The sequence below is a fragment of the Astyanax mexicanus genome, chromosome 6 (assembly GCF_023375975.1).
Source record: "Astyanax mexicanus isolate ESR-SI-001 chromosome 6, AstMex3_surface, whole genome shotgun sequence".
Taxonomy (NCBI): domain Eukaryota; kingdom Metazoa; phylum Chordata; class Actinopteri; order Characiformes; family Acestrorhamphidae; genus Astyanax; species Astyanax mexicanus.
In genome coordinates this window covers 39,277,173-39,304,573 of record NC_064413.1, presented here as the reverse complement: position 1 = coordinate 39,304,573, position 27,401 = coordinate 39,277,173, and the positions used below count along the sequence as shown (strand labels likewise).

The following is a 27,401-nucleotide window of genomic DNA, read 5'->3' as shown; positions in this document are numbered from 1 at the left end:
TAAGAGATACTGAACCTTCGTTGGGCTGGTGGGACGGCTTTAAGCGGAAAGAGGAAAATATCCCTTATTTTTAAATCTAAAACTTGACAGGTATGCTCTCTCTCTCTCTCTCTCTCTCTCTCTCTCTCTCTCTCAATTCAGTTTGCTTTATTGACGTCACAAAATTACATTTGTATTGTCAAAGCATTTCAGACAAATAGTTCAGACATAGGTTAATGGGTACAACAACATACAAATATAAAAGTGTATATGTATATCATCCCAACCCCTTCCTCTGTCATCCCAACCACCTCTCTTCGTCCCTACCCCTCTCCTTTTTTGCATTCTCTTCACCACAATCACTGCCATCTTCATCATCTTGGTTATCTTCATCACCATCGTCTTCGCCACCACCTCTGCCTGCATCATTGTCTACCTTGCCACACTAACTACCTTTGCCGTCGCCTTGCCGTCATCTGCCAATCATCGTCACCATCATTGCCTTTATCATCTTGATTATCTTCGTCCTCCGAACCATCATCAACCTGCTTCTCTTCACTTCCCTGCGCCGAGTTGGACCGCCGTGGGCAACCTGTCTGCCTTCATTGGTCGCTCCTGCTATGCGATGTGGAGCAGAGCCTTCTCTTTGGGGAGCATCATTCCACAAGCTGACTCCCTGGACCTCTTCCTCTATGCTGTTTTTCCAGTACATTCTATATTCGGAGACTAGGAGCACCTCAAACACCTCACTTAATTACTTCCCTATCTTTCTTTCCCTAGAACCCCTAACTGCCTTAACCATCTTGCCAGGCTTGTTCTTACCCTTTTTCCTTTTACCCCTCTGCCTTAATTCCTCCTCAACTGCTACTCCGATCTCCTCACGCTTTCCAACAACCACCTCTTCACTGTTCATCAGAGATGTCAACGAGAGCCCAGCGCAATCTCACTATCAAGGGTGAGGTTACTTGATCTAGGAATCATACACAAATTCAACAGCTTGAATCAGCGCAGCCTCCGGCTCTCCCAAGGACTACTTGATCACACATCCCAAACTCTCCAACTAGAAATCCCAAGCCTACCACAGCTACAGAGCTACTCGCAATCTTCTTGCCGTACTTGAACTCCTGATCAAACTTTGGGGCTTCAGCTTCACGCTTTTCCAGCAAAGCTGCCCAGAACTCCTGCCCAACCATCTGAGTTCGCCCCCTCTCTATATATTTTAAAATAATTATGACTAAAGATGTTTCCACAATCTAAAATAGATTTAAAGTAGACTGAAAATGCAAATTCAGTATTTAAAGGTTCTCTAGGAAAGGCAAGGCGACTCTGAATCATCTGGATGCTTAAATGATTCATTGCATGCATGACACCTTAATCCCTGTAAGTAGACTGCTTCAGTTCTTTACTCTCACTCTCAGAACAGCATTATTCTCGAAATACTCATTTTAATATATTTCCGTCTGTTTTTTTCTAGAGTAAAAGCTTTTTGATTTTTTAGAACCAGTGTTGGGTTGTCTTCTCATAGTGGAAGTATAGATAGATATACCTGTTTTTTTTTTTGTTTTTTTTAAGGTCTAAAGTGAGTGAAGTTTATCTGATGGCAACAGGTTTTGACAGTATATCAGATCTTGCACAGTTGCTGTCTTTTCCCTCTGTTTGTTTTACTTTCTTCTTCCCTCTGCAAGTGTCTTGTCTAATCTTCTTAGAAATGTTTCCTGAAAAGTCACCAACTTTAACTGAATGGCCATGTTAAGTGGAAGCAGGATGGAAAGCAGACTTTGGCTGCGTCCAGAAACTTTTGCTACTCCTCCTCTCCTACTCCTCCTTTCCTACTCCTCCTCTCCTACCCCGGAAGAAGGCGGAGGAATCGAGGAGAGGAGAGGAGGAGGAGGAGGAATGGAGGGAAGGATCTGTAATTGGGGAAATGGAACAGCTGATCCCTTTTAGATAGGATGTTGACTACCAATGAACTGAGCCAATCACCACGCTCACTTTCAGCAAGTTTCAGAACATTACTATCACACACAGCTAAAAATTCAGATATTCCAATAAAATCCTGTTTACTCCCAGCCGCATTTTTGGCCGCATCTCTGGCCAGTGACTCTGGCAGCCCTGTCTGACCTCAGCCTTATGAGGGATTCAGTTTCCTCATCAGTCCCTAAGTTAAAATAAATAAGTAAATAAATGAATTTATTAAAATTATATATATATTTATATATATTTATATATATAATTATATATAAATAATATATGTTTTTATATGTATAACATGATACACATAGGGTCATAAATATAGTTTTACTGAGCATACAGTTTATCTAAACTATAAATTATATTACTGCTTTACTGGCTGTTTAATTAGAAAAGGAACCTAGTTAATTAATATGTTTATGACGTATATTTGGGCGTTGCCTTCCCCATTTTCGCGTGCTCTGGGGGCGTGGATGCAGTGATGTCATTGGAAAATCCGGAGTAGGATACACTGATGTAACCTCCGTTGGAAGCCTATGTAGTGGATTAACCAGAGGATTTCTTCATTGCTTGGACACAAACACACACTACCCCCACTTTACGGCCTATAAGGAAACTTCGAACCCAGAACACTCTAAAAAAACCTTGGAGTAATCTTTTTTTCAAACAACCTTAAATTTCAAAATGACATTTACTGACTATTTCTTCACTCAGCCTCGCTCAAGAGCCCTAAATGCGAGTTTAGGGTAAAATTCTGTTTACATTCCTCCAAGTCATAAACCTCGGAGTTAATGTAAACATTTGGAACATTTGCAACACCATCACTAGGACGGGACTGCGGACTTAAGAGAGTGTCAAAACTTAATTAATGCCTTGGAAATTGTTAATTCACCAAATGTTGTACCAATTTAGGGGTTTGTGCCTAGTTATTTCTGCAATCACTTAGAAATAAGATTAATGAAATTAAGAGAAATGTTCTAAGCTTGGGATTCCATTTTCAACATTGCAGGCTCAAATTCTGTGGGGTGCAGGAAGAACTCCTTCCCCCACCGTCGTAAATTCAGACAGGCAAGGACCAGCCGCTTATCTAAACACAGCAGAGGGGGGAGAAATTTCTCACTAAGAAGATTTTGCTGAAAATACATATAAATTGACTATATAAAAAGGTGTTTTATAGAATGTTTACTAAATAATGGTATATGTGTCTGGTATATGGTATATGTGTCTGGATGTGTCCTGATTTAAATTTTCCTACACATTCAAGTCTGAATCAACAAGGTTTAACTAGCATTTGATAATTTAGCTTTATTTGGTTATCAGTGGTTTAACCATGTATTTTCTTTTAAGTGATTTAATTGGGTTTAAATAATATCATGACTCTTGATCTCTTTCTGACAGAGTACCATCCATCATTGTATTTCTAAGATTATCTTGAGTATTACAAAACTGTTTGTGGGCAATATATATATATTACATTTATTGTGATTCAATTGTAAGATTGTGTTTCCTGAATTTATCATCACAAACTGATATGCTGAAAAATGTATTTTGATCCACTGTTTAGTTGAGTTTTCTTTTGGTTGGGTCTATTAGAAAAATAGACCACTAGCTGATGCATGCTGACCATGTGAGCGAGGGGGGGTTTATGGCCCTTTGTGAATCCCCACCAAAGTTTGAAATTGCTCCTAGACCAATCAAAACACAGACATTTGGGCCACAGGGCCAATCATAGCTCAGGGGCCAAACAGGCCACAGAGACTAATAGTTAAACTGGGCAGACACAGTTCAGTTTCCAGTTTAGAGTTTCCAGTTGAGTTTTGGGAGTTCAGGTCAGAGCAGTTGGAGGAGAAGCAGTTAGAAAAGGCAGATGGAGTTGGAGTTAGAGAAGTAGAGGAGAGAGGTTAGGGAGCCCAGAGATGGAGAAAGGATAGACTGTTAGTGTAGTCATCTTAAGTTAGTTTTCTTAGACTAGTGCATTTAATCTTCAAGTATATTAATATTAGCTATCCTAGTTTAAATAACTAAGCTATTTTATGATCTACGGAGTTCTTCTACTCGCCAAGATAGTTAATATAGTTCAGTAAACCAACTAGACCAACCGACAGATCACCGAGAGGGTACGCCAGCCGAGCCAGCTCCAGGAAGGCTTTCCCTGTGCAGAGACTAAAGTGGGTGTCGACCCGGTGCGCCGCTGACCCACAGAGCACCATCTTTACCCTGCGGATGGGTCCACACTGGACCTTCTAGGGGTGCAGGATGTCAGCCGAACAAGAGGTTTAAACAGCGGACCGAACCGATGGGGACCCCCTTTGTAGACGTCTCAGAGTAAGGCAGTTTGGGTATTTCTCTCAGTAATTGGTGTTTTGGTTGGTCAAGTCTAGTTTGGTTATTGTTCTTAACTCTCTTCTTAGTATAGATTCATTTTTAGTTATTTGGCGAAAGGGATGATCTTTGTAGGCCGTAAAATATCTTACTTATCTACTTATTTTAGTGTTCTCATTTGATTAGTTTGACCTCATTACATTTAGACCCTTATTTAGAAATATTCACTTAATAGTTCTATTAATCTTTATTCCTTTCATACCAGTATTATAACGTGTTTGTTCTTTTATTTCTCATTTATCATTCTACACTATGATTTGATAGCTAATGGCTACATTTATGACTTTTTAATGAATTATTTACTCATATCTGTGTGTTTTAATAAATACTTTTATTTTACAAAACCTGTCATTTCAGTGTGTTTTTCTGGATAACTTGGTTATGAAAATTTCTGTCACCTGTAGAAACCACACCCTGAGATGTCTTGTGTTATTAATTAATTTGATTAATTAATTAATTAATTAATTAATCTAATTAAATTAATTTAATAACTGGCGCCCAATTAAAAATATTTCAACATCTCAATTAGCACCAGGTATTACACCACTGAGCCGCTACACCTACTACAGGTGGATTTTAAGCGGCTTCTTTCGTCTCCTACGGTATTCGGACAGGCGGCAAGATGGCGTCACGAAATTAGTTTCCGGGTCACGGAGGAGAGGAGGAGGATCGGTAGGAAAAAGGAGACACTTTTGGGGTTTCTGGACGCAGCCTTTGACTTTTCACAGGACTGTATATGAAAGTAAAATATACCTCATTATGTGTAGTTTATTACTGAACACCTTACCTCAGTGATGATGGTAAGTTTGTTGATGTAAACAAGCTCAGTCTGAAGGAGTTCCCATAGCGCTTCCTGCTGGTGCCTCTGGGTTTTGGACATTGACTAGGTAGAGAGAGAAGTACTGAGTTGATTCATCATTTAATTATTGAGAGTGTAGTCACGTTGCAATTCACGTGCACGAATAACCATGTAAATAATATTAACATTATATTCAGTGATTGTATAATAATAATAATAATAATAATAATAATAATAATAATAATATATGTAAACCTTTTCCCTTTCTTTAAAAAAATTACACATCTTTAATCTCCAAAAGTACAATCTGTCTGTCTGTCTGTCGTGACACACCCACACTTTTCTCTTGCTACCTCATGAGAGTGCACTATGTCTGTCCAGCTCTTCTCCAGGACATCAGCTTTGTCTTCCTCCCCCCACCTCCAGCTGATCTCAGCTGGCAAAGGGAACGACTCCAGGGTCTGTTTCAGCACCTCCACCTGCTCCTGACCTCCAGCAGCAACTCCTTTATCCTTGGAAAGAGAGAGGGAGAGAGGGTGTTCACAATGTGAAATTCTCAAACATTATGTTTTTATTGTTCTTATTAAACATTAAAACATAGCTTGTATCACTACATATTATAAAGTTATTCATTTTAGGAGAATGATTTTCTCACGATCTATCATGTTGGTTTGATCATATGTTGTTGAAACTACTTTACTACCAATTAAATTCCAGTCTATCTTGGCTTTTCCTTGTATGTACAGACAGTTAGTGAGCAAAAAGTTAAATGGCAATTCCATACTACCTGGTTTCATACCACTTAAGCTAAAGATATAATGACTTGTAAAACAACTAAAATAAAAATAAAAAATCATAAATTAATTGTTGATATCGGACTTTTCTATAAACATAACATAAAAAGGTCCCTAAGAATTAATCCTAAAAACTGTTAATATAATAAAAAAAATGTTAGACATGTGTAAGAGTGAATAAGAGTTTAATACCTCCTGAGTAGAAGACTTTTCAGATGCATTCTGACTGAACAGCGCCTGCATCAGTGCTCCTCTAGACCTACTGCTGCCAGACGATCCCTTACTCACTGTAGAGAAATCCACAGGCCTCTGCTTCTTCTTCTGAAAATGTCCGAATTAGAAGCAAATATTAAATAGTAAACAAGCAATAAACCATATATAGTTTATTTGTTGTTTTTAATGAATGTATGCATATTCCTACATTGTTTTAAAAAGTCTGTACAGACCAGCTACATTACTCTTCTGAAATAAAGAGTAAATAGAAAATATGTATTTATTTTGCAGCAGTAGAACCCTGGTAATGATGTAATTTTTTTTTTTCTTCAGAAATTCAGTTGTAGCTGCATCAAAAACACCACTGATACTCATCCCAACAATAACAATGAGTCTTGGCTCATTATATGGATTTATCTAAAATTTACTCTCGTCAAAGCTGGTAAAACTTGAGCTGGTAAAAAGCTTGAGAAATAAGACGGTTACTAAATATGAAGACTATGCATGTTACCTCCAGATTAGTTTTGGCAATTGCAATATTTAAGTACAAAAAAAGTCTGTATACTTTAGTATTTACACTTCTACTCAAGTCACTTTTATTTAATAGAGCACTCGTACGTGCTGATTGAAATTCAATATATACCATAACGCAATGCAAAGCGGCACATGTTATAAAATGTTTGTTCATTCCCTTGTCAGTAGCTACATAGCGAATAGTGAATGAGATAATGTGTGAATCATTCCGAACAAAGCTTCTCTCTTCAGAAACCACTGATGCCCATCAAACTGGAGCGAAACACACATCAGAAACAAAGCCAAACCAGCACTGGCAGTTCTGATTGGCCCACTGAAATGCCCCTGTCCAAAATCCACAAAAATTCAAATAAAATCACAAAAACACAAAAATGTCTTGCAAAATCCAAACCAAATATTTTTTAAATAACTGCAAAGAATAATAAAGTAACCAGGTATATTTAAAAATATATATTTGATTTTCTTTTTCTCTTTTGGATTTGCAACATTGACTTTTTCATTTTGATTCTTAAAATTTTGTTTTTTTTGTTTGTGTGTGTAAAATTTTTGGCACAAAATTAACTTTTTTTTTAGATTTTATTGTGTACACTTTTTTGACATTACATTAGAGTATTTGAACATGGTGTGACTGCTAATAAACATGTGGCCCCTCTATGATTATTGTGGCCCTATGATGGCCTCTTACTCAGAAAAATCCACCTGTGAATCCTGTGAAGGTCAAGCTAACCCTTCTACAATCTCTTTAGCCTACTAGCAGCACATGACCCTGAGACAACACAACAAGAATACAGTAACAACACGAAATAGTAAAACTCAGGAATATTTATAATGTTCTTGTTACAGTGTAAAGCTGTACGTATGTGTATTGCTTCATAATTAGCGTAAATATTTTAGGGTCAGTGTAACATTAAGCAGTTTTTTTCTGACCATTTTTGACCATTTCTGACAAATAATTTTCTGAAGCTAAAATTGAAAATAGAAAATTGGGTATAATTGTTTTTTGCTGAAATTACAATTACGATTGTGAGGGGAAGAGATGAAACAACTGAAATTGAAAAAATGGATGAAAACATTTTTTTGTACACTAAACTACATAAAAAAATAAATAAATAATGAGTTTTTACTTCCAATTTTCTGTTTTTGCATTTAGCCTCAAACGGTCAGACAATTAAATTAATAAGCCTTACACCTTTTAGCTATAGTTTAAGTTTACCATAATTGGAAAATCAGCATGCTTAATTCTGATACAGAATTACAAGGTTTAAAATAGGCTTTATAGACAGAGAGTTTGTGTCTGAAACTGGACGTAGCTAACAGTGGCTAGCTGACTTGATACTTTGCTGTGCACACTCTCTTAGAGGGCAGTGTAGTCTCTGTAACTGAATCACAAATTCAACAATACATCCAGACATTATTATGGTATTGATAACTCATTGCTAGATATGAATATATGTTGAGCTCTGTTGTTATTAGCCATTAGAATTTTTTTCACACAGTGAAGTAGAAGGTTAGACAATTGAACTTCCTGTCTCAGAGTCCTGAGCCCCCAAAAAACACATTATTACTATCTGTACATCAGAGAACAACTAAAATACTTAATGAATACAGTCTTTGTCAGGAAAATGATCGCTCGACTGGCTGTAATTAAGGTGTGTAAGCTGTGTGAGTGGCCCTGAGGCTCTAAGGCAGGACTGCCTGTACCTGATAACCCAAAGTGCTGTATTTATGTTTTTCTGTCGCCCTCCGGTGGCTGGCCTGTGTTTCTGCATGTTGTGCAAATAGTCCGTCCGCAGCATCGCTGTCCTTCTCTTTCTCTGCCTCCCTCTGTTTTTCCATCACTCCATTCATTTCCTGAGCATTCAGAGGTACTTTGTCGGGGGTCGTGACATCACTGGATATTCCCCTGTTATTTAATCCTGTGAGAGCTGGCCATGGTCAGGTGAGGCTGAGTTATGTTACAGAGAGCAAGATGACCTGAAGAGGGGTTTTCCAGTGAATCTGGGGAAGGAAGTGAACATGATTTATAAACATTAGCATCAGGCCATTGGCATCAGGTGACAGTATTTTGGGAAGGGAAAAGTTTTTACTGCTGAGGTTTCAGAGGAAGTAGATTTTAAGGCTGGGTATTTAACACAACAGCCAAAAAACTGCTCTTGATTACCAACTGGAACACAGTTCAAACCAGTATATCACATGTTACACTCTACAAATGTGTAAATGTAAAGAAAGCAAAGTACACTAATTGACTCATTAAAAAAGGAGCTGTTGGAAAGGAGCTGCTGGAAAGCTAACGCTATATATATGTGAAAGTAATGATGATATATTTAAGTGTCTACAATATTAGATTGTAGGAAACACTGAAGGATATGTTGAGATATGGATGGGAATAGAGGCATATAGGTTTTGAATGACATTCCATTGTGGCACATTGCGCACAGTTGGGATGTTGCAGCTGGGCCAATAGATTCTGCATACCCATAGGTTGCCAATGCTGGCATCCCAGATGGTTCTGTACATTTATTGGAGATTTATTGGAGATAAATCTGGCAGATCAGGTAGACCAAGAATGTGCTGCAATCTGACAAAGACATTTCAGGAAACTCTTGCTGTGTGTGGCTGAGCATTATACTGCTATAAAATGTGTCCTATGTCTCACTATTAATCATACTACTTACTTCTCAGATCATCACTCCAGCAGTTGGCCCAGTGTTCCATACTATTTCATACACCATGAGGCCTCCATATTCGAACAGAGCCTGGACACATTTCCCAAGACAATACAGGTCCTGTCTGTAGCAATACAGGTTGCTCATTTATGACACCACTACAATCAATAGCGACAATGCCTAGCTGATGGGAATCCTAGACGGTGGATGATTCATTGAAATGACAATCCTTCTTCTCTCAGTCAATTTAGCGAAATATCTTGAGGTATGTTGTAAAAGCATGACCAGCAGTCAACAATCTCTCACTAAGAGTTAAACTACCCAAAGGTAGCTTCTAAGAGCCTTTTAATAGAGCAGCGGGGAAAAAAGTATTCCCCTTTTATGGCAAGACCCATTGTCTAATTAGAATATCCCTGTAATCTTTTACATATCTGCCTGAGACATAACTGCATAAAGAGTTTAGCAGCAAGCCTTGGGGTGCTATCTTTTTTTCTTCTTTTAATGAGTGCATTTCACAGAAAAGACAAAAAATTATAAACACACATCTACACACTGGCACAATTCCAGTCTTTGTGCTACTTTAACCTTTATAACTTAATATATATTTGACCTTAGTCATAAGTGAAAATACAGTGACTCACTTTCAATTACATATGAACATACTGGTATTAAAGCATGAATGTATGATTAACCAACCTCACACACACGCATATGCCTAGACAGAAAAGACATCATAACCCTCCCACGGCTGACATCACTACCTATCAAAACACCAGCTGCACTTAACAGAGCGCACTGGCAATACATCTACTTTTTTCAGACAGAAAATGGGAACCTCTCTGTATATGCCTCTCCCTCTCTGTCTCTCTCTCTCTCTCTCTCTCATACACACACACACTATTTTGCAATACATTGAAGGCCTGATTTTTAGAAACAGAAACAGGTTGGCCCCTCAACAATCTACACTCTCTTACTTTCTCTCCCTCACATACAAACGACCCACAAACCCACTCACATGCCCTGTCTAAAAAGTTGATCTGAAGAGTGTATTCTACATTACCTGAATTTAGCTGCATCCATGTTGGTCAGTTAGCCATCTTCAGTATCTGCCGGTTCTCTGTTCGGTGCTCCAGTGTGCCACACTGACACGGTCTCTGAGCCAACCCTCTCTCTCTCTCTCTCTCTCTCTCTCTCTCTCTCTCTCTCTCTCTCTCTCCTGTAACTGGTCTAGCAAGAGGGACTGGATTCTTGTCTGCAGTTGGGTTCATTACAGTTAAGGTGTGTGCTTCAAAGTGTTTTCATCTCATTGGTTCAGGGTGATTGACAGGTACTCAGGTACTTTTGGGGGGAGCCATAAAAAGGATGTGATTGCTGAGGACACTCATTCAAACACAGTCAGGAGTGAGACTAAAGAGTAAAGTAACAAAGAAAAAAGAAATAAATGAAGAAAAGAAAATATCAGCAAAAGAAGTAGGAAGGGAGGAAGAAGGTTAAGAAAGAAAGAAAGAAAGAAAGGATGCAAGAAGGAATGAAGAATGGAAGTAAAAGGAATAAAAACGAAAGATGCATAGAAAAAAAGAAATAAGAGAAACAAGAAAATAAAAAGGAAAATAAAGAAACAAAAAAAGACAAAGAAACAAGCAGTGAAAAAAAGAAAAAAGAAAGAAATTCGATTCAGATTAAATATCATTGTACAAAAAGCAAGAGACAAGGAGAGACAGAGAGGGAGAGACAGATAGAGAGACAGAAATGGAATGAGAAAGACAGAGGTGAAGTGAGAGAGATAGAGAAATAGAGGTAGAAAGGTGGAGAGAGAGAGAGATGGAGAGAGAAAAGGGTTGGGGAGAGAGACAGAGAGGTGGAGAGAACGAGACAAAGAGGTGGAGAGACCAAGACAGAAAGAAAGACAGATAGAGAGAGACAGAGAGGTGGAGAAAGAGAGCGACAAAGAGAGAGACAGATAGAGAGAGAGAAAAAGAGAGACAGAGAGGTGGATAGAAAGCAGATGTGTAGACACGATTAAGTGAGGCAGAGAGACGGGGAGGTGAAGTAAGAGAGAGAGAGATGGAGAGACAGATAAAGAGAGACAGAGAGATGGTAAGAAAGAGATTGAGAATGGAGAGAGAGAGGTGGAGAAAGAGATAGATGGAAAAAGAGAGAAAGTGGTGATTAAGTGAGGCAGGGTGAGTTATTGAGGTGTGTGAAGGAAGGAGAGCAGGTAGATGAAGAAGACGCAGGAGTGTGAGAAAAATAAAAGCAGTATTAATGCACCTGATGAGGAATGCAGAAAGACTACATACCACTTATAATATTTAAACACATGTACTACACACACAGTAATAGCACCATTAAGAACAATGAGGTGAAGCTGAAAAAAAGAGGAAGCCTGGGTCTGTGCTGCGCCTGTTCTTAATTTCACAAATTCCCCCAGCATTAAACAGATTCAGACACAGAGACAGTGTAGAGAAAATACTTTGAAAGCTGAAAGATTTAATGTGCTGCACAGCAGGGGTCACTCTCCTCCACATTTAACACACACAGACGCACACTGGCTGTACAGTCCTAGTTCTAGTGATGTCAGACACAGTAGGAGAAATATTAAAAGGACAAGAAATTAGAGATTACTTAATTGAGTTACATGGAAAAAACATTTATTCGTCCAATGAAATATCTGTGAAATACAGTGTGTAAATTACTTTGTAATTACTATCTCTGTTATGGTCCTAATTAAGTCTATTAAGTCTCTACTTAACTCCTCTAAACCTATCCTCTAAGTTTCCATAACTGGTATAAGACAGCCAGTGGCTTACAATACAATAAAAGCATACAGCATACAATAAAAATAACAGGGTTAAAAAAAAAAACAGTAAAGCACATTCTATAAAACCCGCTTCAATTAATGAATACCTTTATAAATATGAGGAAACACTATAAAGCATTGCCTATGAGTAAAATCTCATTTGTTGCTAAAGAACAACTAAAAAGATAAAATGTTATTTTATTTTAGAATGTATGTTTTAATACATCTTTAATCTTTATACGCTTTCGTCACAGCTTTGTTTGAAACTTTAAGATTGTTGTTTTACCAGTGAAGAGGGACTTTTGACTTATGGTCAAAAACCTTTTTCTCACATTTGCTGTGTGCATTCCGTGCTGTTTCCTCTATTGATGGATGACTAATGGTGTTTGGCCTGCATGTCTCACTGTGTTTATACTCAAGTGAAACAGGAAGTTATGGATGAATACTTAGGATTTTTTTAATTCAGGTAAAACGTGAGAAAATGTCTAATAACCAAATATTCAATATACATACTAAGAACTGGGTTGTTTTTGTATGTGTGTGATTCCAAAAGACACTAATATCCCATAAAATAATGTGAAACAGAAAGGGTAGTGAAACAATGTAAGGGAAGTTGCAACAGCGCTCTGATATACTTGCAGTGATGTGTGTAGCAATGGTACAGGGTACAGTAATAGTGTGTGTACTAAGTTGTAAAAACCTGCACTATTAAGATTACTGTACAGTATGGGGATTAGACAATGACCTTCCCCTGTTTACTAAGGATTTCTATATAGGGCATAGAAAAATGGACTAACAGACTAAAATCTAATTGATCAAAATCCTCACCCACCCTTTAAAAATACATTTTAGTGTAGGAATGTGATTAAAAGTTAGATTTGATTATCCTGCTAAACATTTTGACTAAATATAAACTCTAAACTAAATAAAGTGAACTTCAGGAGTCAGCAACTTAACTGGAAAATTTTCGGACATGCAGATTGAGGAAGCAGAGGAGTCACCGCTGCAGTTAATGTCAAAAGAGCTTTTACTTCTTCTTACAAATCACTAGCTGCGCTTTACACTTATGGAACAGTCCAACGAGGCTTCGTGTGGATGTCACATGCAAATGTCACATGGCTGTGGTGTGAAACTCATGTACATGATCATTTCGTCAAATAAATAATTAAATTTACACTGAACAAAACATAAACGCAACACTTTTGGTTTTGCTCCTATTTTTCATTATCTAAGACTTTTCTCTCAAATTTTGTTCACGTTTAGGTCTAAATCTGTGTCAGTGAGCACTTCTTTGCTGAGATTCTTTTTTCCCTATTTATGTTCTATGTTCTGAGGGCTGTGAAGGATACGTCTTCTGTGTCCTCAAAATCTCTCCTGATGTTGGCTGCATTTCTTGGCTGTATACCAAGGATCCTTGCTTTGGAACAGCCTTCTATGACGCAGGGACTGAGAAATGCAGACCAATGGAATTCAGCTCCTTTCATTCCAAACCAGAGCTGCTGCTGGAAACTATTATGTCCACACAGTGGTCAGGGGCATTAATGAGAAGAAATTGTAACCAAGCTTTGTTCTTCTAACTAGATCAGATACGTATGAACTGATCTCTTTAAAATGTGTGTATGTGTGTGTGTGTGTGTGTGTGTGTGTATACAAACCAATTCACCTACTCAGTAAAATATCCATACAAAAATGTTTATGTACAAGTTTGTTTTGTAACATAAACTACACAAAAAAAAGAAAGAAAATTTGGATTAATGCTAAGGTTACTGGCAGAATAGTGGAAATTCAAGACTATAAAACAGATGTCTGAGCATGTTTGAACCACATCAAAAATTATACATACAATTTGACCATATATGCTTCAAGTGAATATTATGTTACATCGCAAATGTATTATTGTGCTTTTTGTGGAATATTCTTTTGCCACTTGCTTGGCAAACATTGGTTTAAATAGTTTAATAGTTTAAATAGATCACTGTAAGCATAAATCTAAAAAAATGTTATTTTAATGTTTGCCAAGCAAGGGGCAAACGATTATGTCTCAATATAAGCAAAAAAAAAAGCTGGTTTGGTTATTGAGTTAAATGCATTAACTGGATTATTGTATAGTAAGTACAGAAAATTATTTCCATTATTTTGGCAGGTACTTCTGCATGCTAAGCAAAGTGACATAATACACATTACATACAATTACTGTAAAAATTACAGAACAGAACTGAAATCCCTAAGAAAGATAGTTTAAAAAAGCTTAGTGTGCTTCTTCTAAATACCCTTAATCCATATAAAAACACTGGCGGAAAAGGCACAGTGGTAAAGTAGTACAAAAGAATGTGTTTTTTATAAAAATCAATAAAGCCATTTTCAGGTTCTGCATAGTTTGAAATAGAAATTGCTTAGCTGAATTTCTAAATTAATGCCCTGTCCGTCCTTTACTTCCTGCATCAAATACTGGGGATTACAGGTGCCTGAGTGTTTAGGCTTCATTGCAGTACTTGTTCTCAATGCTCTCTGCACAACCATTCAAATTCATGTCCTTCAGTGTGTCTACAAACTCCTGCAGGAGATCACGTGGTACAATGTTTTTTCCTCCGCCAGGAGCATTAGTGCTCCAAATCTTCAGCATCTGATACTGGGCATCAGCAAAGGCACGGTTATCTCGTTCCGCCCTGTCAATATCCTGCTCGGAAACGCTGAGCCGCCGTGCTAGTTCCTTAAAACGACTGACGGGGACCACTTCCAGCACAGAGTAGATGAATTCATGTGCTACATAGAGAAAGAGAGAAAGAGGGAGAGGGAGAAAGAGAGAGAGAGAGGGAGAAATATAAATATATTGTTTTAATATTTTCAGCAGTAGTTATAAGTCATAGTGCATAATTCTTAGTTCTCTAGGTAATTAAATAAATGGTTTAATTTTACAAAATATTTAACTTTAATATTTGCCTGCTTTGGCAACATTGTTATTAAAACTGCCATGCCAATACAGCCAACCTGGATTAAACTGAACTTAACTAAACTGAACTGGGATGAGAAAAAAGAGAGAGAGAGAGAGAGAGAGAGAGAGCAGTGGGGGGTGGGTTACGAGAAAATCTGTCAACAGTGCTAAGTGCTGCTAACCACAGTGTAAACAAGCAACACACACACGCACACACATACTTCTGATCTCTCTGGGGACACAGTCCGGTAGAAGCTGATCCTTCTCCTTTTCTATTTCCTTTTCCGTCCAATGGCTGGTCAGTCCACTATTCTCATCCTTTACTGTTGTGGTCACTGTGGGCTGTGAGCAGAAAATATAAAGAACATTGTTCATGTCAATATCACTATACACACACATACACACACACACACCTGAACCCAGTCAAGATAGTTTGGGGTGAGCTGGACCACAGAGTGAAGGCAAAGGGGCAACAAGTGCTAAACACCTCTGGGAACTCCTTCAAGACTGATGGAAAATCATTTCAGGTGACTACGTCTTAAAGCTCATTGAGAGAATGCCAAAAGATGCCAATGCCAAAAAAGAAAACGCATTGAAAAAGAGATTTTATCATTGGGCTCAACAGAAGCATCTCTATAGGCCAGAATCCTTATTGACAACCTCACACAATCCTTATTGACAACCTCACACATAGCTTCATTTTTCATTTTTGTGTATTGGTATTTTATATGTATATATATATATATATATATATATATATATATATATATATATTTTTTTTTTTTTTTTTTTTTTTTTTTTTTTTACCGTACCTGTTTGGTCTCGTATTTGTGGGATTCAGGTGATTCTATGCTGTGTGATGCTCGCCTGTGCTTTCTCCAGTGTTTATATCCCACACTCAAAAGCATCACAGCCAAAACTACAGCCAGGATAACAGTCAGAGAACCTGTGGCTGGTGAAGAATCTGAAGATACAAATGACTTCATTATTACTGGAGTAAATGTCACAAAGATGACTGTTGAGTGCTCTGTAAGCTTCAGAGGGAAAACACATGTTGGTCAGCTTTTGAGAGGCAAAGCTCAGTCAGTGATTCAAAACGTGACTCAGCAAGCAAAGTATCAAGTCCTTCAGAAACCGGCTGCCTGAAAGTTCCAATGACTCTAGTTAACTCATTTACAGTACATGCCTACATGACTACTGGAATGTTTTAAATAATATTAATAATAATAATAATTGTAAGTTCTTACATAATAACCGAATAAGAATGCCAGAAAATATAAGACATGTATTTTCTAATTCAGTAAAAAATTTTTAGTATCTACTAATTATTCAATAGTTAGTAATTATGCAGTGCCTACTAACCTACTTCCAACTATTTACTCTACTTGATTGATTGATACTCTACTTTAGTATTTACATACTAAAGACTGTATTAATAATTATCAAGTATTCAGTGTCTCCTAATTATTTAAAAATTACTAATTATTTGTCATTTGAATTATATCTACTAACTATTCATTATTAACTAATCATTCTGTACATATACAGTCAACTTCTGAAAAATATAATTTAATTCCATCACAACTATATAATACTGAAAAAGCAAGACTAGATTCCCCCCACAGAAGAAGTCTATAGTGCTTAGTGTCAGACCTGGTGTAGGGCGGAAAGTTCCGATGGGGGGCCTGGGGGTCGTGGAGCACCAGTCTGGGCATTTCTCAGTGCAGCTGGAAAAGAAAACCCAAGACATTTTTATTAAATTTACTACTCAAATTACACTTTACTATCATTTAGTTATTTTTATTATCTAAATTATTTTACTGTTTAACTACTAATTTGATTATTAACTGTTTAACATTAAATGACTGCGTAAAGGGTGGATAACTCAATTACAATAATCGATAGAGAGAGCCCTAGATTGATTATTTATTATTTTATTACCGATCAATTAAAAAACTTTATATACAGAGCTATGCTACTTACTTTGTGCATGGGAGGCACTTATTTTCCCCACGGTAATAAGAATCTATACATTCACACTCAGTGTTCTTCTCCCCACCACCTGATCAAAACATGGGAACATCACTTGCAATTACAATACAAACATAACCATACACTGTGTTTACAAACATTAAAACAAAAAGACAGCTGCTGATATGTAGGAGTGTGAAGGAGTGAGCGTGCATGCGTGCGTGTGTGTGTGTGTGTGTGTGTGTATGTGTGTGTGTGTGTGTGTCTGAGTGCAACTTGCACAAGCTCACACACTAAGCCATAGCTGAGTCACTCAGACTTCAGTCATCTGATTTCAGAGAATGAGAAAGCGAGGGAAACACAGAAATAATAATAATAAGAGAGAGAGAGAAAGAGAGCAAGGAAGAAAGAAAGAGAAAAAAGAGACTTACACTCTCTGCGTATTCTCTCTTTGTTCTCTTTCACACACTTTTTGCAGGGTTTACATGACCATGTAATACGATTTATGACCTTCTTGTAGTATCCGGTCTTACATGCACACACCGTGTTTTTCTCAATTGTACACGCTGATACCACATCTTCGTCTGTTGAGGAAGGGTGTATGAACACATGAAAAAAAGAGAGAACAGTATAGAGAGGGGTTAGAAGTACTCCGTTTGTAGTGACACTATAGATTAGGACCAAGAAAGTGAATTAATGGATGTAAAGATATGACATTACCTTTCTTGCATATACGGCATGCGAAACACTTTTCTAAAGAGTTTATAGCGTCTAGATAAGTCCCCTCAGCACATTTGTCACATTCGGACCTCAGACCTTTTCCTGGACAATGCTTCTTCAGTTTATATCCTGTGGAACACGAGGCAAACAATGTGAACACGAGGCAAACCAAGAGATTTGAGCTAGTATCCCCAAGCTTTCAAGCATTAATAAGCTTGTTAGGCCTATTGCTTGTCCACAATTTCTATTAGGAAATGCAATTTTCAGTCTGAATCCTCAAACCTTTAACAGTCATGGGCTCCTAAGCAGCTGCCTAGCACTCTGCAACTTTAAATATTTAATTACCCACAAAGCATAAGGCTATACAAAGAACATAGGTATACATATATAGATACATTTCTAAGTCGAAAAAACTTTTCCAAGAGTACTGACTAAAATAGCTTCAGAAAGATCTTACTCCAGGGGTGGTTGGACACTATTTTACTGTGCAGCGAAACCTACACAAATATGACCTTCATGAGAGAGTTCATTGATCAGGCCTCACCACAAAATTCAGACACACACTTAAAAAAATCATGTCAATAAAATCTTGAAATATGGCCACACTAATTAATTTATGTTTAGAGGCAATTTTAATAATTACATTACAGATGGGCCATCTTTAACGTTTTGTGCCTTTTGAAAATCAGGTCAAATTTTTCTTGCTAACATATTCATATGAACAGAATATTTTTTGATGAATCTTAACATAAATAGATATAGTTAACTGTTTATATAGGGCTGAAGTGCAATAAAATAATCAAATGAAAACATTTTAGATTAGCACAGTGTCACCTAAAAGTGAAAAAAATGAATCCTTAATGTAATTTAATGAGCCCTTTCACTATTACTCTTTTAGGAGAATTCAATTAATGCTTTTTTTTTTGTAACAAATGTTATGTAGACTTTTATGTGTTTCTTAATTTTGGACAGCACAGCACTTATAACTTTAGAAAACAACAAGAACAAGAAAATAACTGATGAAGAAAGTAAGAATTCAAAGACGTACGGTTTGTCAATGGAAGGGCTCAAATATAACTTTTTAAAAAACAATTATCTTCAGATTTGACTCCAATATAATGATGCATCCCTGATAAACACACCAGACAATTCAAATGAATAGAAGAGTAACAAACAGATCAGACTACATAGTAACCATACACTGTCATTTAACGCTCCACGTCTGTTCAAAGTTTCCTCAATTCTTCTCTGGAACTGACTTTGCCCTAGGCATGATGATTATCTCATACCCCATGCCCACTTCCTTTACGGCATTCTCAGACTCTGTTACTGTACCTGGTGGACACCGGTCACAGCAGAACCCAGTCCCACTCTCGTACTCGTTATCTGCGCATTTTTCTGATTGGCTGCTGTTGTGTCCAGAAGGGTTTTCATACAGTGCTTCCACTGCTGTTAGACTTAAAACAAACTGTGTGGAGGAAATTAACATTAAATTAAGAACATTAAACATTACAAGATCTGAAAACATGAACATTAGAAGTGTAATTATAGTATATGTATTGTTAATATATTGTTTCACTAGTGTATATATTAGGTTAGGTGGCTTCTTACCAACAAAATCAAAGTGTGTGCCACACAACTCCTCCTCCATTTGCTTCTGTCATGCCCAGCATCCATCGTGGCATGGGGCTTGCACTTTTACTCCATCAGAGAGTACAAGGCAACACTGGAGACAAAGACAAGGGCAAGGAGGCGGTGAGAAGTGAGATTTTTTTTTTTATTTTAGTCAGCTTATGACAACAAATGCCTCTTATATGTTGCTACATATCTGCTAAATTTAAATTTAAATAAGATCTGATGTAGCTGCTGTTAACCAGCTGAATTTTATTTAAAAAAACACAGTTAGTACTCTACAGTATTAGAAGTAGCAGCAAAAAAAGGAAGGGGAATCTGGAGGAACATCACATGAGCCATAAAGAGCCCAATGCTATGCTAGAGTGTTGTGTTGAGTGTACAAACTTAATCACCAAACATCTGTACCAATGATCAATACCACCTCAGGGGTGACTGGTGTAGACAGATCCTAAACAGGCCTGACACAATAATTACATTATCTTTTTATCATTCAAAATATGGCCATGACATCAATCATTTTTGCAGAACAATTCTGTTCACCTGTGTATTCATTTACATAATAATTAATTTCACCAATATTTAAGCCAGTTGTGCAGTGGCCAATGCATCAGTAACGGTGTCTCCATACAAGGCCTGCACAATATATCATTACAGCATCAATATCGCAATGCAGCCACATCGCAGGGCATGCAATATTTTGTGTAATTTCATTCACTTTATTTCATTTTTGCTGCTTAAACTAAAGAAAAATCCACATTCTTCTCATTTTACATAGGAATTTTACAAGGTTTTGACTTCTGGCAAGCTTGCAATATATATTGCAGAACAATTAAATATCACAAATGTATTTTTTCCCAAAAGCGTGCAGCCCTACTGCATACACTGTGCAGACTTTGACAGGTAAAGGTGAGTTACCTGAGCAAAATATGCATCAAATATTTAAAAGGCAGTATGAATTTCCATTAACATACATATACATCTTCCAGACTATTATTATGTCTTTTAGAAGTTGTAACATTATGGTGCAGCATAAAAGGGTCTAATAACAACAATGCTATTGTTTATCACAATTTTTTCTGACGTTGGTAATTAAAAATAGCAAATAAAATGGTCTTATAGTGACAATAATATTGCTTATCACAATTCTTTATGGGATAATATATGATCCAAATTAAATGTGCATATTGTGACACAACTATTCGAACTAACGATGTAACCAGTAAATTTGATTAAAAGGCATTAAGAATTGAAATCATACATCTCCCAAACTATTATTATTATTATTTAAATGATTTTGCTCTTCCAGAGATTTCCGGAGAGATATTTAAAAAGTATATGAGTGGCATACAATCGTCCAATAACAACAATACTATTGTTTATCACAACTGTTTCTATGACAACATATGGTCCAAAAAAATATGAATCAGGAATAATAATACCAAAAAAATACCAAAGAAGCTAATAAAATCTCACAAACTATTATTATGCATTAAAATGTCTTTTGAAGGATACGTATTTCTGTGCTGTTATTTTAATAATTTATGACAGAATAAAATGGTCCAATAACATTATTTATCACAATAATTTCTGGGACAATATATCATCCAAAAAGAGTAGTTATTGTGACAGGAACAATCCTAATATTGCCAATAGAAAATAGTAAATAAAATAGTCTTATAATGACAATAATATTGTTTAGTACCACTATTTATGCGATAATATATGGTTTAATTCTTTTTTTATCAACAATACTATATTTTATCATTTTTTTTCTGTGACAATATCTTATCTAAAAATAGTTATGATGACCGGAACAATCCTGACGTTGGCAATTAAAATGTTAAATAAACTGATCTAAAAAGATTTATTACAGTAATCATTTAATCCAAAAATATATTTACTGTGACAAGCCTGTTAAAAAAAGATTTTTCCAATTTAAAAAAGTACTATTTAATCTGTAGGTGATTTAAATGGATTTTTACTGAATATTAATGATTTAAAACAGATAAAAGGACATTAAGAAGTCTGACTTCTTAAGAAGTCTGACTTCCTTGAAATCTGCTTCCCTTTCAGTTTAAGTGCTTAAGAGTTGCGCAACTTTCTTTCTGACTGATCAGTTTTACAGTTTAAACCGCCAACAAACACAAATTAACCAACAGTCACAAAATTTAAGACATTTACTCACTAATCTCACTGTGTACACTATCGCCCCGCTGTTAAAAACAAACCACCGATTATAATAATAAATGTCACATAATTTTTTCCACTCTTTTTTTTACTTTCGGTGTCGCTCTCCGCCCACAGCTCACGATTCTAATCTAGTTTCCGTTTGCTGGTTAAACTAAACTTACCTTCTGAACCGAGTGAGCCGAGCCTCCGCTTCACCTGCGGGCTCTCCTATCCAGCAGGAGCAAAACCGCCGCGGCCATAAGTTCACAATACAGTCGATAAAAATTAAATCACAGTGAAAAATCAGCAAACAGAGCGGAGAGGTCCATTTCTCCTCCGCCACAAGGAGACAGACCTGACTGGAAACGGACGGCGTCACTTCTTTTACAAAATACTCCACCTAAAAAAGGAAAGAGCTCAGACCAGCAGAGGGAGACATAGCCAAACCAGTTTACAAGTTTCTTAACAATAAGTTAAGAAACTTATTAAGTAACAATAAGTTTCTTTATGAGTTTCTTTGATTTTACCTACCTAATTGATCCAAAAAGACTGGTGGAGGAGAACATTCTGAAGGCCTTGCAGCTTTTTTTTCAGGCATTTCTCATTTTCTGCAAATAAATGCTCTAAATGGAAATATATTTGTTTGGAATTTGGGAGAAATGTTTTCCATAGTTTATAGAATAAAACAACAATTTTCATTTTACTGAAACATTTACCTATACATAGCAACTTTTTTCACAGGTGTATGTGTATATATATATATATATATATATATATATATATATATATATATATATATATATATATATATATATATATATATATATATATAGTCACATTAACTCACCTCAACATGCCTTCTAAGGAGGGAAAAAAAACTCTGCCTGCCCATACTAAAAACTAATTAAGGTGGGCGCCTTTCTCTCTCTCTCTTTCCCACACGTGATTGGATAAGAAAGTCTGTGTTGCCAGGTGTGGGGGACCTATAGGCAGATTTTCACATGCGTCAAGGCACTCTATTTTTACCATGGCCAAATATTGTGGGTCATTGTCATGGTGGAAGACCCCTTGCATGACCCAGCTTTAGTTTCTGACTGAGAATGTAAAGATTCTACAGTATATATATGGCCTGTTCATCAGCCCTTTAATGCAGTTAAGTCTTCCTGTACCCTTGGCAGAGAAACAGCTCCAAAGCACAATGTTTAACTTCTCTGTTTGACAGTAGGGATGGTGTTCTTGGGGTCATATCCAGTATTTCTCTGTATATTTGATACCATAAAGCTCAGTTTGAGTCTCATCTGTACACATGTTTTCAAGTCTTTTCTGAATCATTCAGGTGTTCACTGGTAAGCTTCAGATGGGCCTGTACATAAGCCTTCTTGAGTATAGAGACTTTGTGGGCACTGCAGAATCTAAATTTATTATGGCAAAGTATGTTTCTAATTATTTTCTGGGCTCCCAGTTACCTTGAAATCATTAACTCATCAATCAATAAGCTCCTCACTTCTTTCTTAGAATCATCCTTATTACCCCGCGACTTGAGACCTTGCATGGAGCTCCAGAGAGAGGGTAATTGACTGTCCAAATTCTCACACCAACAGTGTCCTGTTCCTCACCAAGCTTTGTTCTTATGGTCTTGTAACCCATTCCAGCATAGTGCAGGTCTACAGTCTTGTCCCTGATGTTTGACAGCTCTTTGGTCTTGCCCATGATGGTCAAGAGGACTGAATGGAAGAGACCAATTCTATGATAAATGCCTTTTATACACATAAAGAGGTGAGATAAAAAATCCTTTCTTAAAGGAACAGGACTAATTTGAGTGCTTAATGAGTGCTTCATGTTTTTGTTCTGTATATAGCTTGTATTTTATTAAACTTTACTTCTCATTCAAAATACATTTGATGGAACCATTCTGACTAATTCATCTAAATTAATTACATTACATTACACTACATTACATTACATTTACATTACATTACATTTGGCAGATGCTTTAGTCCAAAGTGAATTACAGTGAATTCCAGTACATTTTGAAAACATAAATGTTGGCAATATGGTAAAAAAAAAAAAAAGATACACAATATTTATGTTAGTACATTTTGAACAAAAATGCATTGGGAAATATTATGTCTCATGGAAATGTATTTAAATTTTATGTTATAATATTTTTTACCATATCGCCAAGTTCTACCAAGATAATAAATAAATACTGAAGAGTTTTTATTAATCTTATCTATTTTTAATTTACCTTGCCTTATCTTTGATTTTCTTAAATCATATTCTATTTTATCACTTTATCTTAGGGTTGCAAACAGATGGTGCTAACGGTTCCTTAATTCTTGTTGAGTGCCAGGATGTATAATGGTTTACCAAAGGTTGGGTAAGAGTGGCAGAATTATGGCATCTGAAACTGAAGAAAAAAAGGTACAACACAGAGCCTTCAGTCTATATCTGAAAGTGCAGAGTGTTAAAGCATGACATTCTGTGGTAGCTCAGTGATGTCATGAATTTGATTAAAGCGTAATGAGTCAATTTACCCCAATTTCTGTCATTTCTATGTCAATCCTTTCACCATATAAAGGTTTCTGAGCTACTAGCAGAATGCTCTCATAAGCCTCCTGGAAGACGTTAAGATCTTAACTTCTTTAGAAAGATGACAGATATCCAGATTATCGATATGAAATATCTTCTACATCATACTGACTAATTTTCGAAATGTGTATTAGATTTTAATCAGGATACAGTGAAATATACTAACCCTGGAGTTTAAAACAGCTAGACCTTCAATAATTATTCTGCCAGCAGCACATTCTTAGGGGCAATACTGAGCATTACTAATGTTAATCTATAGAATGAAACAGAGAAAATTGAATAATGGGCAAGGGATATGGGGGTCACTCCTAACTTCTGACACACTAGTGACCCTTTAACAAGAAATGTGATGCTGTGAATGTCTGATAAAAGGGCAGTGAATGAAGTATCACTTTGGGTATTTTTTATTAGTATCATTCACTTTTCCAGCCTTTTCTTGCACTGTCCTTGCACAGTCCTTCTTAAGATGCATTGCTCCCATCATGTTCAAAATGAGTTTTTGTTTTTCATGAAATGTTGAAATGCCTTACGTTTAACATCTTATATATGTTCTATGTTCTATTGTGAATAAAATGTGAGTCTATGAAATTTGCAGAGCATTGCAATTCTCTTATTTACTTTCATTTACATTCATTTTTGAGATTTGGGGTTGTATTTATTTAGATATGTTTATGTTTTAGTAATAAAATATTATCAGGTAGGTGTGGCATAATGCTCTTAGATATTATAAATGCTCAACCCGATCAGCATTGAATCAGCAAAACTTGTACATTATGTTGGAGCAAATGAACAAGTGTATTGGTATAAATCTCAAGTGAAAAGCAAATGAAGCATTTAAAAATAATCAGTGGTTTTATAGCATAAGTGTTCACATCTGATGAGTTTAAGATTCGATAATGTACAGTTTATTAAGCCCTTTTAAGTAGGCAGGCGTCACACAGCGTACAGCTTTACTGTACTGGTAGATTTATCAGGCTTGTGGCCTCTTATCAGGAAAAATCAAACAACATGGCCACTTACAAAAAGCATTAGGTGTCTGGCCTACATGTGGGGATTTTTTTCTGCAAACTCTTTGTCACGTTTGTTTACAAAAGCCCCTTTATTCTAAACTAGAACACTAAAGCAGTGTAATGTGCTTTCTCTATTAGAACAAGGGGCCATATTCAGCAGCCATTCTTAGAAAGAAGCCTTTTCTTAAAACTTCTGAAAACAGTTTTCACAAAGATTCTGACTTTCACTCCTGGTTTGTTATTTCTTATTTGGAATTTCTTTAGTTTATGGAGACAGTGTGATCCTTCATTATTAGAGCATTGCTGTGAAGAGTGTTGGGGTTTAAATGCACATTATGAACCTATTTTTTCTCAAGAACAAACTGAAAAACATTCTTAGGAAGTGAATACTGGTGAATGAGGTCCTTTGATCTGTGCAATGTTGTAAATAATCAGTGATCACAGGAAGTTGCATTTCCTTTGAAACCTGCGGTTAACTTCCAAATGTTAGTAGATACCTTTTCTGATTAATGGATTCAGCTAAATAAAGTTAAGCCCATTTCTAAAACTGTAGATAAGAGTATTTCCAATAGAATAAGACTACCCCCTTTGAATAATGGTGATGCTCCATCCAATACTTTGGGGAGAGCTAGGCAGTTATGGAGGTTTATAAGGTCGGGTGGTGATTATCCAACATCCTAACCCCACTAACACTCTTGTCAGTGAATGTTATTAAATCATGTGAGCAATGTTCTGAAATATAGTAGAAAGGCTTTTCCAGGAGAGTAGAGAGAGTTACTGAATACAATGAAGGTTTATATGACATCCAAACAATCAATTGATCAATCTGATCAATATTTTTGTGTTACTTGACATGCTTTTTGTACTCAACTCTTACTTATTATAGCACTTTAATGCTATAATTAATGATTCAAGCTGTACTGCAGTTCTAATAACTCTGTTGGCCCCTTCTTTCGGGTTGGATCTATATATATTTATGCTGTCTGCACCAGTTTTTGACCTTTCTTAGCAGAAATCAAGACTAATATTGCATTATTCTTGTCTTTGGCTCACTGCAGCCTCAGCTTTCTGTTTTGGGCTAAAAGAAATGGAACCTTACTTGGTATTTTGGTGTAACAGACCATCAGCCTTGAGGTTGGATGTGATGTGAGTTCTATGCTTTCCTGTACGCATGACGACTGACTCACATATTCTGCGTCTTCAGAAATGAACGTGACGTGTACGTGAGGTGCAGTACACGCACAAATCTCTATCCAAAGATGCTTTTCTGCTCACTATATCTTTTCATTCAGCTTTAACCAGTCTGGCCTTTTCTACACTGACCTCCTCTCTCATTAACAGAGCATTTCAGTCTGCTGGGTGTTTTCTTTATTGCATCATTCTGAATAAAATCAAGTGTTAAAATAAAAAAAACAGCCACTCAAATAAGATCTAATTTTTCTACTTTGTAATTGTTGCTCTGACCATTAATTACACCTGCTAGCCAATATTTGCATTATTTCATATTGTACTGAACACATGACAGGTTGTATAATACAATACGTATCCCACCTATTTTTTTTAAACACATAATTAAATGATTAAATCACTGCATAATTTAGTAAGTGTACAGGTATTTCTAATATCATGTAGGGATAACGTAAAAAAAAAAAACATTAATAAATGCTCACTCCTAATAAAGTAAAGCATAAAGCACTAGCCTGCACCGTTCTTCAGTGCGTGCGTGAGCTAATGTGAGCTCCGACAGAGCTGACGACACTACATCCTGAACTCACAGGCCACATCCTGACCTGACCTTCCACATCCTGTGCGACCTCAAATGTCTCTCTAGCATGACATTACACAGAGAGGAGAGCGTGAAAGACCAAAAACTCGTTTTCATACTTAATGGTGCCTTATTTGTGGTGTGTGTGTCTGTTTGTGGTGTACCACTTACAACTATCCAGCTAGAAGTGGTTCTGTGGTAAGACATTGTCCACTGATCAAACAGGATGGTTTCACACATATTTGCATATTTGCATAATGCAGATATGAGGGATTAAAATTTTCCTCCATCCCCTATTTAACTTTTTTAATGCCATTAATTGGGATATATTTTATTTCTTTCTTTTTACATTTTATTGGTTATTTATGATGTTTGATAATGTTTCGAAGCAGGATGCCAAACCTTTAAAAAACATAACTGTAACAAAATGCTAAAAACATTAAGAACTGCACAGATTCATAAAAAATGA

General features: G+C 36.5%; 2 protein-coding genes across 5 annotated transcripts in view; both read right to left on the bottom strand.

Moving 5' to 3' along the window:
* Positions 1 to 27,401, bottom strand: part of plekhg6 (pleckstrin homology domain containing, family G (with RhoGef domain) member 6) — a 70,404-nt gene that overhangs the window by 29,699 nt on the left and 13,304 nt on the right. For 2 of the 4 annotated variants that reach the window (XM_049480653.1, XM_049480652.1), the window contains exons 3-5: positions 6,118 to 6,246; positions 5,485 to 5,643; positions 5,120 to 5,215 (exon numbers count right to left, since the gene is read on the bottom strand). In XM_049480653.1, coding sequence (XP_049336610.1) covers positions 5,120 to 5,215; positions 5,485 to 5,643; positions 6,118 to 6,168 — 306 coding nt within the window. In that variant the 5' untranslated portion in view covers positions 6,169 to 6,246. Of the gene's footprint in view, positions 1 to 5,119; positions 5,216 to 5,484; positions 5,644 to 6,117; positions 6,247 to 8,373; positions 8,671 to 9,347; positions 9,429 to 10,398; positions 10,506 to 27,401 lie in introns of those variants that run through there. The other 2 variants (XM_049480651.1, XM_049480650.1) reach the window with 2 other exon arrangements.
* Positions 13,148 to 21,960, bottom strand: tnfrsf1a (tumor necrosis factor receptor superfamily, member 1a). Its single transcript, XM_049480655.1, has 10 exons — positions 21,748 to 21,960; positions 19,373 to 19,487; positions 19,097 to 19,229; positions 17,762 to 17,890; positions 17,473 to 17,625; positions 17,054 to 17,132; positions 16,724 to 16,797; positions 15,883 to 16,034; positions 15,292 to 15,412; positions 13,148 to 14,901 (listed from the first exon to the last, which is right to left on the bottom strand). Exons 2-10 carry the CDS (start codon positions 19,436 to 19,438, stop codon positions 14,612 to 14,614), a joined length of 1,197 nt encoding a protein of 398 aa, XP_049336612.1. The 5' UTR covers positions 19,439 to 19,487; positions 21,748 to 21,960; the 3' UTR covers positions 13,148 to 14,611.